This window comes from Sceloporus occidentalis, unplaced genomic scaffold, assembly GCF_023333645.1.
Source record: "Sceloporus occidentalis isolate IW3139 unplaced genomic scaffold, rSceOcc1.0.p SCAF_21, whole genome shotgun sequence".
Lineage (NCBI taxonomy): Eukaryota > Metazoa > Chordata > Lepidosauria > Squamata > Phrynosomatidae > Sceloporus > Sceloporus occidentalis.
This window is the reverse complement of record NW_028317001.1, coordinates 616,909-634,404: the sequence shown is the minus strand read 5'-3', so window position 1 is coordinate 634,404 and position 17,496 is coordinate 616,909. Positions and strand designations below refer to the sequence as shown.

Genomic DNA, 17,496 nt, shown 5'->3' with positions numbered 1-17,496 from the left:
GGGCTGACTGTTTGGCCCTTGGGGCTCCCTTCCAGCCCTAGGAGCCTACGAAGCCTACCTTACAAGGCAGTTGTGGGAGTTAATCACAAGACAATTACTACACAAGAATGGCCACCTTTTAGCAGCTTACAATAAAAATATCCATACAATACAATAAAAACATGTTTCATGATCTGCCAAACCCTAACCCTAACACTCCCATCCAAAACAAAATGCCATTAAATTACTGGATAGTTATTTAAAATTATTGGACAGTTATTGAAACAGTTATTAAAAACAGGGATAGTAGTCAAAGCCCAATGTTTGTGAAGAATAATGATAATAAGGCTTGTATTAAAACTATCCTCCCCATTTCTGATCCCTTTTAAAACCCATGTTCCCCAGAAGGAGCAGAGCTGTGTAATATGAAAACCCTCTCTGAAAAGAGACACAAAAGACACACAAAGGGACACACTTCCTTCCTTTTGGCCCAAAAAGCCTGGCCTCCTCCTGGCTCTAGAGCCTCAGGAGAGAAAGAGAGGCCTCTGCTCAACTGAGTCACAAGCAGCACAAAATGGCCTCCGGAACACAAAATGGCCTCCAGAACACAAAATGGCCTCCGGAACACAAAATGGCTGCCGGGACACAAAATGGCCGCCTCTGGCTCAGTGTTTGGCAGTGGTCAGTTTGAGGCCTTCAGGGAAGCCATAATGGAGGATGAAAGGGCCCCAAAGTCGGAAGGGACCCCAAACATGATTTCCAAACCTTAACAACACTTAAAATGCCAAGCCAAAAGAACATTCCTAGAGTTCCATAAGACAGAGCCATGGCCATTACGGTGGGGCACATCAAGAACGCCCAGGAAGGTGGCATTAATGATGATTTAGGTGTGGCAGCAGCTCCATCCTCTGCCCTGCAGTTCTGATAATATCATCATCAATCATCATCATCATCATCAATCATCATCATCATCATCATCACTACAGCATGAGAGCCACCATTAAAAGCATTAAAATCCCTTTTGGGGACTCCCACTCTCCCACCTTCAGAGAGAGTGGCCCATGCCTAGAAGGACCGCTGGGCCTCCTTCCTCCCCGCCTTAGTGGCAGTGGCCAAAGGAAAGCATCAGCAGCAGTAGACCCAAGCCAGGCCCAGCCAGCCCTCAGTGCAGCAGTGAAGCCTAGTGGTTCCAGGCCTTGTCTCTCTGCTGACCCTCCCTGTCTGTCTGTCTCTCTCTTTCTCTCTAGGACACTCTGCTCCTCTCCTCGCTCACTCTTCCACGCATAGAGCTAAATAGAGAAGCTGAAGCTCTGCCTCTTCTCGCGGCTGGCCAATGGGGGCAGAGCAGCTAGAAGACCCTGCCCCTGCCTGCCCCAGACTCACATTTTGCATTCTGGCAGCCATTTTGTTTTCTGGCGGCCATTTTGGTTTCTGGCAGCCATTTTGTTTTCTGGCAGCCATTTTGTGTGCTGCTTGTGACTGTGGGGAATAATGTTCCAGAACCTCCTCTGACCATTGGCTTCTCTTTCTCTCCCTGAAGCTTTAGAGTGATAAGGAAGCCAGGCTCCTTGGGTCAAAAGGAAGGAAGTGTGTCCCTTTGTGTGTCTTTTGTGTCTCTTTTCAGAGAGGGTTTTCATATTACACAGCTCTGCTCCTTCTGGGGAACATGGGTTTTAAAAGGGATCAGAAATGGGGAGGATAGTATTAATACAAGCCTGATTCTTTTTCTTCACAAACATTTGGCTTTGGCTTCTAAGAGGAAGACTGCCCCCTCTTAGAAAAAAGGCCAAAAGCAGCTCCTTTGGGAGGTTTTAAAAGCCTCCCCAGTTTTCTTACTTACTAAGAGATTTTTACTCATGAAGGAAGTTGACAAAGCAGACCATCTCACATTACCAAGAATAAACAAACAAATATAGACACAAAGAAACAACAACAAAAGTAAGGATTAGACAGAAAAAAGAGCTTATTTTTTGAAAGTAAAACCATGATTAAGAGGGTAAAAACCAGACTTGGGTGCTTCGACCCTTTTACAACCAGCTCAGGCTGTATCTGCACTGCAGAAATATTCCAGTTCGAAACTGTGTTAACTCTCCTGGCTCCTTCCTGTGGAATCCTGGGATTTGTAGTTTCTTGCGGCACCAGAGATCCAGAGCCACCCCAAGGCAAGGCTCTCCAGGGCTCTCTTGGCCCTCCTTTGCTTGCGAATACTGACTATCTCAGGGAGTCTCTATATTAGAGCATCAGGAAAACTTTTGGGTATTCTTAAGGCTGGGAAATCCTGTTTGGGGTCACTTCTGACTTTAGGGATGTTACATCCTCTATTATGGGTTTCTTGAAGGCCTCAAACTGCCAACTGCAAAGAGCTGAGGCTGGGGCAGCCATTTTGTGTTCTGGCAGCCATTTTGTGGTCCAGCGGCCATTTTGAGACTGGCCCATTGTGACCTCAGTCTGATGCTCCTTACCTGAAGGATTGCGACTGGCCCATTGTGACTTCTGGCTCATGCATCTTACCTGAATAACTGAGACTGGCTCATTGTGATCTCAGCCTAAAGTTCCTTGCCTTAAAGATTGAAATGGGACTATTATCAGTTAAGGTGCTCTTTACCTGGATTGAGAATGGCCCATTGCTGTGGAGTTGGGAAGGGCTGTATAAAATAGGGACCACCAAGACAACCACAACTGAAATAAAGACCACTAAGAGAAGCAATTGGCAGAAATTGGCCACAGCTTTATTAACTATACATAACTGAAAGGAGGGTTGGCCCGAAAAGCATAAGGTCCGGATCTGTCATCCACCAACCCGCGTTGGTCAATGAACTGAATATGCCTGAACACGACCAGGCATCGGGACGACAGAGGGGTAACCGACCAGGTGCGTGACCTTGTGCCCCTTCGGCTATGCGCCCATGCGCATTTTCCACCCTTGTCACCGGGGGACGCTGAATCGATGTCGCCCCCGTATTGGCGACATCGCTCTCCCTCAGCATCCCCGGGTCCCGAGATGACTCCCGATCCTTTGCTCCGCAGCACAGTAAACCACGCCCACCAGATCCAAGACCTATGCTTCCGCCACGAAGGCCAAGCCCTAGAGAGGGCCGCCTTCCGCCAACCCTCGACCTAAATTTGAGCCCCCATGAAACTGGTCCAAGCGTGGGCGGATGTACCCCTTGAACGCCCTGGACCTCCATCTCCCCAGCTTCTTGATAGAGTCCTGAGTCATCCCGCACTGTGCAGCAGAAGTAGCAGCCCCGATGCGGAAAGAGTGGCTGCCGAACTCCATGGTGGGTAAACCAGCTCGTCGCAGGGCCATCCGGAGCACCGACACTAACTGGTACCTAGTGAGAGGAGAGCCATCCTCGTGGGTGAATAGTGGGCCCCTCACGTTCGTGCGGGATGACAGGTATCTGCGGAGATTTTTCACAGGGCACAGGCGGTGGCCCCGCAGCTTATATAGGGTGATGGTGGCCCCTTTTCCCAGCTGGTCACCCTTAGACATTCGGAGGGTTATGAAAACGGCCTTGGATGCCAAGACCACGTCCCCCACCTGTAAGCATCTATTAGACCCGCCCACCTTGGCCGAGGAAACTAGCTCGCTGACCCTGAAAGCCTCAAAGAAAGCCGTGACAAATGTCGTCTGGAAAAGGCTGGCTTCGGCTTTTGAGTGGCAGACATGTTTCAGGTGAGTGGAAATGGAGCAGAGGATCTCGAAGCAGATGGGCCTCCTGCCATCAGACTTCCGGGGGGCCGTTCTCCGCCACCCTTCAAGGGCCCTGCGCACCAGGAACGACGAGCAGGGGTCTTGGATGCCGCTCGCCTTAGAAAAGAAGGAGATCCCCGCCAGGTGGACTGCCATGGTGCGAGGAGCGATCCCTGTCTCCCGGAGCCACACCAGGAACTGTAAGACTGTCTCAGTCTGGATAGGCCAGTGGGGGGTGAGGCCTGAAGCCCCGAAAAAAGGCATGTAGCTTGGAGATGGCTCCGTCGTAGGCTCGGAGAGTGGCAGGGGCCACCGAAGCCAGGACGCCCTGAGTCACAACAAACTTCCAATGTTCCATAGTTCCTGTGGGAAGGGAGTGGGAGAGGGGTCTGCTCCCGGTGCCAACCGCCGGAACCTGGCCTCCTGAAAACGAGACAAGGCATCTGCCAAATTATTATCGAGACCAGGCACAAATCGGGCTTTGAAAGTGATGTTCTTGTTGAGACAAAGGAGCACAAAAGGGCGTAACAGGAGCATGACCCTTTCAGACTTGCACGTTTGGGGGTTGATGACCCTGACAACCGCCTGGTTGTCGCACCAGAAGGTAACCTCTTTATTGGCTAACTCGCTGCCCCATAAACGAACTGCCACTAAGATGGGAAAGAATTCAAGGAAGGTAAGGTCCCTCAGGATGTCAGTGGTCAACCAGTGATCTGGCCAGCGCTGGGCGCACCAGTGTCCTTCAAAATAGACCCCGAAACCCTGGCTGCCTGCTGCATCGGAATGGATTTGGAGGCCTGGACCCAGGGCCCATGGGCGCTGCCAAAGGGAAATCCCGTTAAAGTGATCAAGAAATCTATCCCACATGAGGAGGTCTTGTTTGATACCCTTGGAAAGGCGGATGTGGTGGTGAGGGGCCCGAACACCTGCCGTGGCCCTGGCAAGCCTGGCACAGAAAGCCCTACCAGGTGAGACCACCCTACAGGTGAAATTGAGGTGACCAAGGATGGTCTGAATCTCTTTGAGGGTCGCCTTAGGGGCCGACAGGGTGGCCTTGATTAGTGTATGGAGCTTGAGGAGCTTGTCCTCGGGCAATCGGGAAACACCGGCCAATGAATCTAGCTGTATGCCCAGGAAGGAGAGGGAAGTGGTGGGGCCTTCAGTCTTTTCTGATGCCAAAGGGACCCCTAGCTCATCAGTGAGGGCCTGGAAGGTGGCGAGAAGCTTGGCACAGCCGGTGTCACCCGCCCTGCCTGCGAAAAGGAAGTCATCCAAGTAGTGGGTGACCAAAGGGGAGGTGGCCCGTCTCTTGACCTCCCACTCGAGAAAGGAGCTGAAGGTCTCGAATGCCGCACAGCTGATGGAACAGCCCACGGGCATCGCCTTATCGAAATACCATTGGTTTTCGAATCGGAACCCAAGCAGGCAGTGATCATCTGGGTGGACAGGGAGTAGCCGGAAGGCTGACTGGATGTCACACTTAGCCATAAGAGCTCCCCGGCCACATGATCTGATGAGCCTAACTGCATGATCGAATGATGCATAGCGGACCGAGCACAGCTCGGGCGGGATGGCATCGTTGACGGACCTACCTGGTGGGTAGGAGAGGTGGTGAATTAGGCGAAATTCACCGGCAGTCTTTTTGGGCACCACTCCCAGTGGGGAGACCCTGAGGTTAGGGAAGGGTGGGGAGGGGAAGGGGCCCGCCACCCTGCCCGCTTTGATTTCCTTGTCCAGTTTGGCTTTGAGAACCTCAGGCATGTCCCTGGCGGACTTGAGGTTGCGGGCATCAGAAACCTCCCGGGGGCCCTGGGCAGGAATCCTGAACCCTAGAGAGAAACCATCAGCCAGGAACTTGGCTGACTCCCGGAGGGGGTATCCCTGAAGGAGCTTGATTAAGGCGGCCGGGCGGACAGGTGTAGGAGCAAGGGAGTAAGGAGACAGAACAGCCCTGGGGAGCTCATTTTGGACCCCCCAACCCCCCGGTGGTGGTTGTGGGGGGAACGTCTCGTTTACCGGAGGCTGAAGGGGTGGGGCGTCCCTGACGAAAGGGCTGGTGGGCACCCGAGGTGCGGGTGCAAGCTAGCTTGGCATGAGGGCCCATGCATACCTCACAGCAGTGGTCATACTTGCACACCGACCTGACAAATCTACCTAGATTGAACTCCCAGCAGAGAAGCCTGCGGGAGTCTTTTTTGGACGCCCACCTGGAGTATTTGGGATCGGACTTTCCCTTGATGTGAGGGCCCACCCGAAGTAGCCAGACATCGCTGTTGATTTGGTCCCACCTATCCATGCTGCTCTCAGACGCCCGCTTACGGAAGGCAGCATCATAGGCGATGGCGGCTGCCTCGCCAGCTATAGCTCTGGCTTTGTGAACATTGGACATGTGGTTAACTAGATGCCAAGCCCTGTCTGGGTAAGCCATGGAAACAACCCCTAGAAAAGTGCAAAAACCCTCGGTCCAATTGGAGAAATTGCGCTCCGCTTGGCGCGGCCTATGCTTCTTGTCACCTTTTTTCCGTGATGGGGAGGCGGCCTCCTCACCCAGGGGCTCCAAAAGGGAGAAAACATCAACATATTTCCCCTTAAGAATCCGCTTTCTGGTGGACTTGGGAAGGTGAAGGCCTGGATAGGTATCGCCCCTGGCTGGGAGCGGGAAGGGAGGAGCTTGACCGTCGACCCAGACCCCTTCTATCCCCTGACGCCTGGACCTGCGTCTGGCAGCCCAGGCCGGCATGCCTGGGATATCAGCACCTGCAACCCAATAGTCCTGTCTTCCCCGTGGTATGGAGGACTCACCACCCCCTGTATTGGTCACTCTGTTGTCGCGCCTACGGTTCTTCTTGTTGCGCTTCTTTCTTTTGGACCTCTTCTTATGTCCTGAAGATCTATGGGATGATCTGGAACTGGACGAGGATGTCGAGGATGAAGAGGAGGAGCTAGAACCCGAGGAGCTGCTGCTGGATGAAGAGCTCGATCTAGCGGTACTGGCTCTAGATGTCTCTTCACGAGTTCGTCTACGTTGTCTTCCTCGCTCGCGCTTGTCCATCCGCTGCATGAACTCGGAAAGGATGCGCGAAAAACTTGCCATTGCCTGGCTGTCCAAAGCTGGAGGAGGGGGTGAAGCCGATAATTCTGCTGGCTCACCGGCGGGAGGCTGGGCAGGTGGTGATGGTGATCTTGGTGGACGTTGAGGTGCCTTGCGCTGTTGCTCCAGGAAAGCAGTGAGGGCCTATAGGAGGCTTGTCGCAGTCTGCCCCTCCATGGCAGGTGGAGGGGGGTCAATCACTGCCACGGCTGGGTCCCCAGCCTGGTGCTGGACAGACGTTTGAGCTGGCAAGGAGGGCTGCTGTTATGAGATACGCTGTTGCTCCAGAAAGGCAGCGAGAATTCTAGTAATATCTGCCGGGGTTTCTGAGTTCGTAGGTTGGGGCAGAGTCGCAGCTGCTGTCTCTGATATCTGTCCCGTGGGCAACGTGTCTGTTTGGGGTGTCTCATTTGTCTGACCCGACCGAGGGTGGAGGCTGGATGTTGCAGCCCCCCCGGTGGCTGTGGTGGGCGCTGCTTGCGTGGCTTGGGAGCCAGGTCTGCCCAAGATTTAGGTGCCCGCCCACTTTGGCCCCTGGTCGCTGGACGAGATGGGACTGAGTTGGCGGCATGCTTGGAAGAGGGCATAATGAGCCTGACAGCAGCCCCAGTGCACCACTGAGGAACAGAGAGGAAGATATAGTACCTGGCCGAAGTTGAGGTCAGCTGCAATGGAGAGGCAAGCCCAGGTGATCTTCCTTCTACCGCCCCTAAAATTAGGAGTGCGTGGGGGGGGGGGGCAAGCGGCTCCGAGGAGTCTGGTCGCTGCTCCCCTGCCGCTAGCTCTGCCGCTAACGCCGCCGCCGCACCCCTACAAAGTGGAGCAGGCAGCTCCAAAGTCCTGGCTGCAGCTGCTCTTGGCCCAGTTCCAAGAGGGTGGAGGGCGAAGCAGCGCCGGAGAGTTGCAGCCCCACGCTGCCTCTCCGAACCAGGAACTCAAAATGGCGCCGGCCACCGGCGATCCAGGGCCTAAAAAGGCCCTCCAGCCAATCAGTGGCTGGGAGCCCACGAGAGGACCGCCTCCTCGGGCTCCCTGCCGATGAGAGTGGCTGACACCCCTCCCGCGCCAGCCAATGCGGGCCGCTTCCGCTCCCAAGGGATGCTGGGAGCTGTAGTCCAGGAGCGGCGGCCCCCGACGCTTCCGCTCCCAGGGCTCCTGGGAGCTGGAGTCCGCCGCCGCGGGGGTGTCCGCCGCTATGCCGGCCCTGAGGGCCGCCCGACACGCGGGCCCTCCCGCGGCCACCCCCGCATGCGCCCACACCGGGCGACCGCCCTGATCGGCCCCAGCAACTCGGCCTGCCCGGTAAGTCGGGAGGCCCCATTTGTGACCTAAGGCTGATGCTCCTTCCCTCATGCATTGAGTCTGCACATTTTGATTTCAGTCTGGTGCACCTTACCTTAAGCATTGAGGCTGTCCCATTGTGATCTCAGAATCATAGAATCCTGGAATCATAGAGTTGGAAGAGAACACTAGGGCCATCCAGTCGTACCCCGCCATGCAGGAACTCTCAATCAAAGCATCCCTGACAGATGGCCATCCAGCCTCTGTTTGAAGACTTCTAAGGAAGGAGACTCCAGTACACTCCGAGGGAGTTTGTTCCACTGTCGAACAGCCCTTACTGTCAGGAAGTTCCTCCTAATGTTGAGGTGGAATCTCTATTCCTAGAGCTTCCATCCACTGCTCCAAGTCCTGTTTTCTGGAGCAGCAGAAAACAAGCTTGCTCCCTCCTCAATGTGACACCCCTTCAAATAGTTAAACAGGGCTATCATATCACCTCTTAACCTTCCCTTCTCCAGATTAAACATACCCAGCTCCCTGGGTAGTTCCTCATAGGGCATGGTTTAGTATAGGTGTGATATGGTCACATCTAGATCTTCCAGTGACCACTCTGGCTGCCATATTTTGGATTAGTTGAACTTTCCGGACTTAATACAAGGGTAGCCCTATGTAGAGCACATTACAGAAGTCAAGACGTGAGGTTACCAGCGCATGCACCATAGTGTTTAGGTCTTCAGGTTCCAAGAAGGGACGCAGTTGGCGTATCAACCAAAGCTGATAACAGGCACTCTTGGCCATCCTATCTATCTGAGCTGACATCTGGAGCAACGGATTCAAGAGCACCCCTAAACTGCAAACACAGTACTTTAGGGGAAGTGTGACTCCATCCAGGACCGGTTAACAGACCTCCATACCGAGAATAGGACCTCCAACAATACACACCTCCGTTTAATCTGAATTCAGTTTCAATCTGTTTTTCCTCATCCAGCCCATTACTGCTTCAAGACATTCATTCAGAGGGAGATGCCTTCTTTACTTGACACTAAGATACCTCTGGATGTCATGAGCATACAGAAAGCACCCGCCCCATGCCTCCGGATGAACTCTCTTGGCGGTTTGATGTAGATGTTGACTAGCATTGGGGATAGGATGGCACCCTGGAGAACGCTGCATTTAAGATCCCTCATAGAGGAGCAACTGTCCCCAAGCATCTCCATCTGGAATCTGCTTGAGAAATAGGACCGGAAGCATTGCAATGCAGTGCCCCCGATCCCCAATTCCCTAAGGAGTTCCAGAAGGATGACATGGTCAATAGTATCAAAAGCCACTGAGAGGCCCAAAAGCATCAACAGGGTCACACTTCCCCTGTCGATACTCAAGCGGAGATCATCTAAGGTAACCATAGCAATCTTGACTCTGTATCCCATCCTGAAGCCAGGTTGAAATGGATCTAGGTAATCTGTTTCATCCAAGACTGTTTGGAGTTGAAGAGAAATGGAAGACGGGAGACCGCTCTGTAATTCTTCATGTCCAAGGGATCTGGGGAGGGCTTTTACAGAAGCAGCCGTATCACTGCTTCTTTTAAGCAAGATGGAAAATAGCCCTCCCTAAGAGATGCATCTATGATATATCTCAGGTGAGTCCTCAAAGCATCTCCTCCTTGGATGACCAGCCATGAAAGGCAAGGGTTGAGAGGGCAAGTTGTCTTCTTCACACTTCCAAGGAGCTTGTCCCCATCCTCACTACTCACAGATTCACAATGATCCAGTATGATCTTATTCACAGAGTCACTGGAATGTCTTTACTGTTTTTATTGTTGAGGTATGGAGCAGCATTGAAAATGTTCAGATGTGGCAGAGAAGCTAATGGACACTCGCTGCTCTTAACCAGGAATTGGTTGCAGCTGTGGCTCCAGACAGCAGGGGATTGTCCAAGATTGTGGCGGAGTGTGCCAGAGAGCAGCACATAGCACTTGTGTAAATATGCGGTGACATCTGGAATGATGGACAGTAATCCAGGTAACACAGGAAATTGTACAGGAAGGGGTTGAGCTAGATTGCCACATGGCAAAAGTGTATATAAGCTCAGATCATCATTGTACAGTGTGGGTTTTGTAATTGGTGGATGGGGTTGGTCTAGCTCTCGTGTATGTTTTGCAACCAAAAATAAACAGTGCCTCTTGGAGAAAAGCCAGCCTACGGTGCTTTAATCTAGCAGCTGTGTTTCCTGGCAAAGCTCCAGTCTGCCAGTTTGTCTATCTACTCACAAGCTTCCAAGATTGCTCTGAGTTCACCTCTGCATTTTCTCCCAACATTTATACTCTCATTGTTTAATCCAGTTTTAGTACTGGGATCGGGGGGGATTGATTTCTTTTGGATTTTATTGTAACCTCGATGTATTTTATTGTTGAAACCAGCACAGATTCTCCTTCATAGAGCGGGCTAGAAATAAATCTTTTCTTATTATATTATGCTGGCATCCAAGTCGGCTCGTATCTCGTGTGTGTTTGCCTTTGCTGTTCTTATGGCTGGGAATGGAGCTGAGGAATGAGGAGAGAAGAAAGGGTCCGGGTTGTGCAAATTCACAACTTCTGCGCATCAAAGAGTCCAGTCTGTTGAAATAGCAAAGAACTTTATTATAACACATAGTCAGAAATTCAGTGTTTAAGCTAGAACTGCCCTCCCCAAGCCAAAGAATATATTGAAACCCCCAAACCTAAAACTCCACCTTCTACCAAACCTAGCCCCCACCTACAATTCCCACCATCTATCCCCCACTTTGCCATCCCTCTCACACGCACAATCTCTCCCTGCCCCAGACATTCGAAGAAACTGGATCCCTTTCTGTTACTACAGGTCCCCAACTTTCTTCAGCCAACACCCCACAAATTCCGAATGCTATCATTGCTATTCTAGCCAGCCGCAACAAACCCCAGACCCCCATCTAACTAACCTAAACCACGACCCATAATCCCCCGCCAAATTTATAACCCAAAGCAATTATCTATACTAGTAGCAATTAAAACCTAAACTTTACTAAACATAACTTTAAAACATAAACAGACATATGGACAGAGAAACTGTGCAAATAAATTCATATGGGCTTTTTAGCACCGCTGGATGGAAAAATATTTTTGTATTCCACCTTTACAAAAATAATGTTCATTCACTTCTTGGGTTTGTGTGGCTTCTCTCCTGTGCTGCCTCTCTGGTGACTGAATAGGCCTGACCTCCGAGAAAAGCATTTTCCACACTGCTGGCATTTGTATGGCTTCTCTCCTGTGTGGACTCTCTGGTGTCTTGCTAAATCTCTCTTTGAAGAAAAACATGTTCCACAATGCTGGCATTTGTGTGGCTTCTCTCCTGTGTGGACTCTCTGGTGTGTCAGTAGGTTTGACTGCCGAGAAAAACATGTTCCACAATGCTGGCATTTGTATGGCTTCTCTCCTGTGTGGATTCTCTGGTGTGTCAGTAGGTTTGACTGCCAAGAAAAACATTTCCCACAATGCTGGCATTTGTATGGCTTCTCTCCTGTGTGGATTCTTTTGTGTGTCACTAGGTGGGACTGCTGAGAAAAACATTTCCCACAATGCTGGCATTTGTATGGCTTCTCTCCTGTGTGGACTCTCTGATGTCTCACTAAGCCTCCCTTCAAAGAAAAACAGTTCCCACAATGATGGCATTTGTATGGCTTCTCTCCTGTGTGGACTCTCTGATGTGCCACTAGGACTGACTTCAAACAAAAACATTTCCCACAGTGTTGGCATTTGTATGGCTTCTCTCCGGTGTGGACTCTCCGATGCATGAGAAGGATCGACTTGTATGCAAAATGTTTCCCACAATGCTGGCAGTTGTATGGCTTCTCTGATGTGTGGACGCTTTCATGACTGACAAGTTCTTCTGTAAAGGAAGAAAATAATACTGAATATCAGAGTTAAGAGAGGAAAGTGTTAGCAAAAGATTTAGCCCTACATCTAATCTAGCCTAACTTCAGTCACCCAGAGGGCCTTTTCCATCACAGCTCCGAAGCTATGGAATGACCTGCCGAAGGAGATCCGTGACATTTCTACTCTTCCAGCCTTTAAGAAGGCTCTTAAGACGGATCTCTTCCGGCAGGCCTTCCCTACCTAGTTCTAATCCCCATTTACTGCGACTTATGTCACTCTGTCCACCAATTCTTCTCTTAAATTTAATGAGAAGAATTAAATTAAAATTAATTAAAATAAAATCCTTGCCTCAAGAAGAAGAGCCCTCCCTCCATGACATCACCATCAGACCTGGGAGGGAATGAAAAAGAGAGGCCCAACTTCCATCAGGCCTAACTGTGAATGTATTTTATTTATTTATTGTATTTTATTTTATTATCTTTATTTTTACTATTGTAACCCGCCTGGATTGCTTGTGATTGGGCGGGCTATAAATAAATTATTATTATTATTATTATTATTATTATTATTATTACATTTCCGCCTCCCTATTTGATATTAAATTAATAAAGTTGGGGTGGGTGACCTGAGCAGGACCCTGTTGCCGATGCCCCAAATCCATGAAACGATTATATCCTTATCCACAGGAGCTGGCAAAGAAGAGATTGTGGGGGAACTACCTTGAGGTAATCAGTTGAAGAAGATAGTCATACAGACTGTTGAAAAAAGATTCCTTTAAACATGTGTAAAATATTTTGATTGAAAAGTGGCATCATATCCTGTGAGACGGCCAGAGAGTCCTGAGTCAGAGCACATGGCATGATGCAAGCCAACTGCAGAGGACGCTTCATGCTGTGTGGCACCAGGAGATGGATCACAACCAATACACAATACAGGACACATGTGGATTGCTGTGGATAGGATTGGATTGGAGTTGTGTATAGAAGAGATGGTGAACATGATGGAAGTCAGAGAGGAGAGCTAGCAAATATTTTGATTATATTGCAAGTCAAGATAGAGAACCTCCAAAGATTCGGATGAAATCAACTGTGTCTGTGACTTATTTTTAAGTGTGAAATGTGGCCAGTGCATTGCCAATACCTGTATCTGGAAAGTTGTTTCCATACTGTGCTATGTTATTGTTGAGCTGCATCTGGGAGCATCATGCTCACATTGCGCTGTACATTGGCTTGTGAACGAGACTGGAATTCAGAGCCAACAAGGACCTGAGGACCGGTGTGGTAATCCCTTATGTCTGAGGTATTGGCACCAAGCACCCATTGCATTCAGTTTGATTTTGGACCATATTTTCCCCACCCAGGAAACTTTGTAAAACGATTTAAACCTTATAGAAAACTCGGGTTCTGCCCACTAGCAACCATTTCAGTATAAATATTGCAGTCCAGTTGCAGACAGACACTCTGTTGGTTTACATTGCTAAATGCCTCACTACACTTGCCAGCTCCACTTGCCATGGGAGTTACTGACTTCTCTCCCCATTGTGGACCCTCAGCAATTGGAATCAAGTTCCGTCTAGGTTATGTATTACCATTAGCAAAGCGTAACATCTATTCACCACTCCTACCTTTGTTACCTATTTCTTGTGTGTTTGTGTGAACACCTATATGTGTGTGCATGCGTGTACAGTGCACCTGCGTCATACGCGGGCACGCCTTATGCGGATTTCAGCATACACTAAAAGCCACACTGGGAAAAGGGGCGGCATGCCCCATAAGGGTTAATGGCGCCTGTGCGGAGCCCCATTCATTTAAATAGGGCTCGAGAATAGATGGGATCCCCCTAACACCGGGGGGGGGGGGAGATCAGGAATGGGATGAGTCCCGAGGCCACTGTTGCCCCAATCTCTCCTTTGAGCTAAGTATGAAATTCCCCTGAAAGCATAGCACTTGGGAGTGTCCTCCCCAGACTCCAGCATTTCGGGTAACAAAGGGCCTCTGGAATCACCCATGGAGCTAAGCAAGCTCAGGTTGGAAAAGAAACATTAGACAAAAAGGCATTTTTGTGTTGCCCTTTCCTCTCTTCATAGACATTGCTCATAATTTCTAAATGCAACCCCTTAATATGTTTGAAAACAAGGACCTGAGCTGCTTCTCACAGGTTCGGTTCTTAAAATCTGTCAGGTTGGTGGCTGCCTCCCAATCCCCAAGGCCCCTCTCCTGGCCCTTCCCAGAGGTCCCTTCCTCTCCGCACAGAGCTAGGAGATCCTGGCTTTGCTCCAGCCTTCCCCTCCTGGCTCCCATCTGCCAGATCCCCTTCCCTTTCTCCCTCCGCTCTCCAACCTTCCCTCTTGCCCATCTGCACTGCTTCAGCATCTCATTTTCAGCCTCTCTTCCCTGCCTTTCTATTTTTCACTTTCCCTCCGTCTCTCTGTTACACACACAAACCCACAGAGTGTGATGCATAAAAGGGATCATAGAGTCATAGAGCTGGAAGAAACCGCAAGGGCCATCCAGTCCAACCGCCTGCCATGCAGGAACTCTCAATCGAAGCATCCCAGACCATCCAGCCTCTGTTTAAAGACCTCCAAGGAAGGAGGCTCCACTACACTCCGAGGAAGGAGTGTGTTCCACTGTCGAACAGCCCTTACTCTCAGGAGGTTCTTTCAAATGTTGAGATGGAATCTCTTTTTCCTGTGGCTTGCATCCACTGCTCTGGGTCCTAGTCTCTGGAGCAGCTGAAAACAAGTCAGCTCCCTCCTCAGTATGACATCCCTTTTAGGCCCATTTGTTGAGATAGGCAGGATGATCAATATACAAATAATTCATTGGCAAAGGCAGAGCAAGGGGGCTGGGACCTGGACTCCAATTTTGGTGAGGGTGAAGTGCCAGGGAGCAGCCTTAAAACAGCCTTAAAACATCTATAAGACAGGCATGGACTACTGATGGGGTTGGAGGAGATCTCAGGGGCAACCCCACATTGTATTGCCGGGGGGTGGGGGTGGGAGATGAAATAATATTTTGCCCCTCAACATCCCAAAACATCCTTTTGGGGATGTAGAGGCCATTTTGCCACTGTTGGGCCCTCTCTGAGCCATTGCAGGCCCAAGGGGGGCTTTCCCCTAAGAAGACTCTCCAGAGCCTTAAAAGGATGGAAGAGGGGCCAAAAGAGGTAGGAAACTTGCTCAGGGATGTGCTGAGTACCATTTGGGTGAGAAAAGCATTAATCTCCATGGCTTCTTCCCATAAAATCCTAGAATTGGCAGTTTAGGATGGGGTTATTAGAATCCTTAGAACCTGGAGAGAAATAGTGCCTCACTGAACTACAGATTCAAATATTCTACAGGATGTTGCTATCACAATTAATCTAGGCTTGAAAGGGATCTAGGACTCCTAGTAGACCGCAAGTTGAACATGGGCCAACAGTGTGATGAGGCAGCTACAAAGGCCAGTGTGATTCTAGGCTGCATCAATCCAAGAATAGTCTCTAGATCAAGAGAAGTAATAGTGCCACTCTATTCTGCTTTGGTCAAGGCTCATTTCGAATAATCCTGTGTCCAGTTCTGGGCCCCACAATTCAAAAAGGATGTTGACAAATTGGAGCATGTCCAAAGGAGTGCAACCAAAGTGGTGAAGGGTCTGGAAACCATCAAGCTCTATGAGGAGCAGCTTAGAGAGCTGGTTATGTTTAGCCTGGAGAAAAGAAGATAAAGAGTGGATATGATATCCATGTTCAAACATTTGAAAGGGTGTCATGTTGCGCAAGGAGCAGGCTTGCTTTTTGCTGACACCGAGAAAAGGAGACACCGCAATGGATGCCAGACACATTGAAAGAGGTTCCACCTAAACCTTAGGAGGAACTTTATGACAGTAAGAGCACTTTGACATTGGAATATACTCCCTTAGAGTTTGGTGGAGTCCTCTTCTTTGGAGGTCTTTAAAGAGAGACTGGATGGCCATCTCTTGGGCGTGATTTGAATGTGTATTCCTGCATGGCAGAAGGGGGTTGAACTGGATGGCCCTTGTGGTCTATTCCAACTCTATGACTCTATAATTCTAGTGGAACCATAGCAACATGATAATAATGAAAGGGCCCTCAGTCTTTATAGAAAGAGCCATGGATTCAGGTTCCTTACCTACAGAAGCCACATTTTCATAATTGTCCATCATTACAGAATTGTACAAAAGTTTCTGTTTCGCCGTCAACAGATTCCATTCATCCTTGGAGAAATATACTGCCACATCGGCAAAGGTCACCTGAAATAGAAAATAGCCCTCATCCAGAGAGTGACTAAGAAAAGGGGAGGAAAGCACATGGTGCTTCCCAAATGTTATTTCATCACTTCAGAAATAAACTTTAAATTCTGTTAGCAAGCAAAAAGCTACTGCCTTTCAGATCAGTTTGTCTTGAATCCTTTCAATATAACATACAATGTAATAAACAATATAATTTAGGCCATGGCTGGGATATTGAGGATGGATTAGGATACTGACTATCCCAACACATAGAGTACATTTAGCCACAAAAGAATTATGGTGCATTTAGCCATTTCTTGCCACATTTCAGAGGCAAAGGTCATTTTAAAAAACAGTTCTGGGGAGCATTCTGGACTTGAAGGCCACTGGGCCACCCCCAATTTAGATCCAGAGATGGTCTCCCATATCCCCAACATTTCACAGACAGGAAAAGCAAGGCACATGTGGACAAGCAACACCAGAAGGTGGTGAGGATGGCCGAGGTTGTTTAGGAGGAAGATCACACAAGCTAGGAAGGGCACAGCAGTTTGCTTTTGCTTCAGCCTCCTGGCAAGGGAAGACCCTGGCAACTTATCTCCTCTCCTGTCCCCATTTTTGAGTTGATGGGGTGCAAATTCCTTGGAAATCACTTCGCAGTAACCCAAGGCAGCTGAGGAGAAGGGGCAAAGTGGGAGGAGGAGAGAGAAACCGGGACATTTTTGAAAGCCCCTGAAAAAGTGGGGTGACAGAGGAGTAACCAGGACTTTCTCTGCCAAATTGGAACAATATGTTCTCCGCTCACTTTCATAAACAGCCCCAGCAGTGACACAAAGGGAACTAATAGTCAGGATGTCAACTCACCAAAGAGTTGTTGTACTTCGACAGCCTCTTCCTCTTCGAGCCCAACTCCCTCTGCTTGGCCTCTGTGTTGGCCATTAGGTTGTCCTGCTGGCCCTGCACTTGTGTCTCTTTCAGCAAAATATGGCCTAAGGGTTTGTAGAAGGAGACTTAGATGAGGTTCCTGAGAAAAGAAACTAGGGTTAGGCTTGATTTGTCAAGACACAGAGAACAGCATGCTGCTAGTGAGATACGCAGGTGACATATGCCTTTGGGCCAATGCAGAGGTGGGTATCCCCTTCCTCCCTCTTCACCAAAAAAGCCCTCTGGACCTAGCATAGATTCACTGCAGCTCCCCTACACAACAGATACTCCATGTTAAAACGCTTTTGACGTTGCTATGTTGCGCAGCACATAACATCTGGCACCAGATTCTCCACCTTGACTGTAGTCAGTAGCTTGTGAGCTGAAGAAACACCTGTCGCTTTCTCAATGA

At 49.7% G+C, this 17,496-nt stretch overlaps 1 protein-coding gene across 1 annotated transcript; it reads right to left on the bottom strand.

The window, feature by feature from the left end:
• Window positions 1-10,890: 10,890 nt before the first annotated feature.
• Window positions 10,891-17,099, bottom strand: LOC149301312 (uncharacterized). The gene is made up of 3 exons (XM_089484265.1): window positions 17,025-17,099; window positions 16,064-16,184; window positions 10,891-11,944 (listed from the first exon to the last, which is right to left on the bottom strand). The coding sequence occupies exons 1-3, from the start codon at window positions 17,097-17,099 to the stop codon at window positions 11,211-11,213; spliced, it is 930 nt and encodes a 309-aa protein (XP_089340391.1). The 3' UTR covers window positions 10,891-11,210.
• Window positions 17,100-17,496: the final 397 nt, after the last annotated feature.

Excerpts from the sequence above, each read along its gene's own strand:
- LOC149301312 (XM_089484265.1), bottom strand. The coding sequence starts at position 17,099 with ATGGCCAACACAGAGGCCAAGCAGAGGGAGTTGGGCTCGAAGAGGAAG. Across the intron at positions 16,185-17,024 it reads CGAAGTACAACAACTCTTTG|GTGACCTTTGCCGATGTGGC; the intron begins GTGAGTTGACAT and ends TTTCTATTTCAG. Across the intron at positions 11,945-16,063 it reads TGAAAATGTGGCTTCTGTAG|AAGAACTTGTCAGTCATGAA; the intron begins GTAAGGAACCTG and ends CTTCCTTTACAG.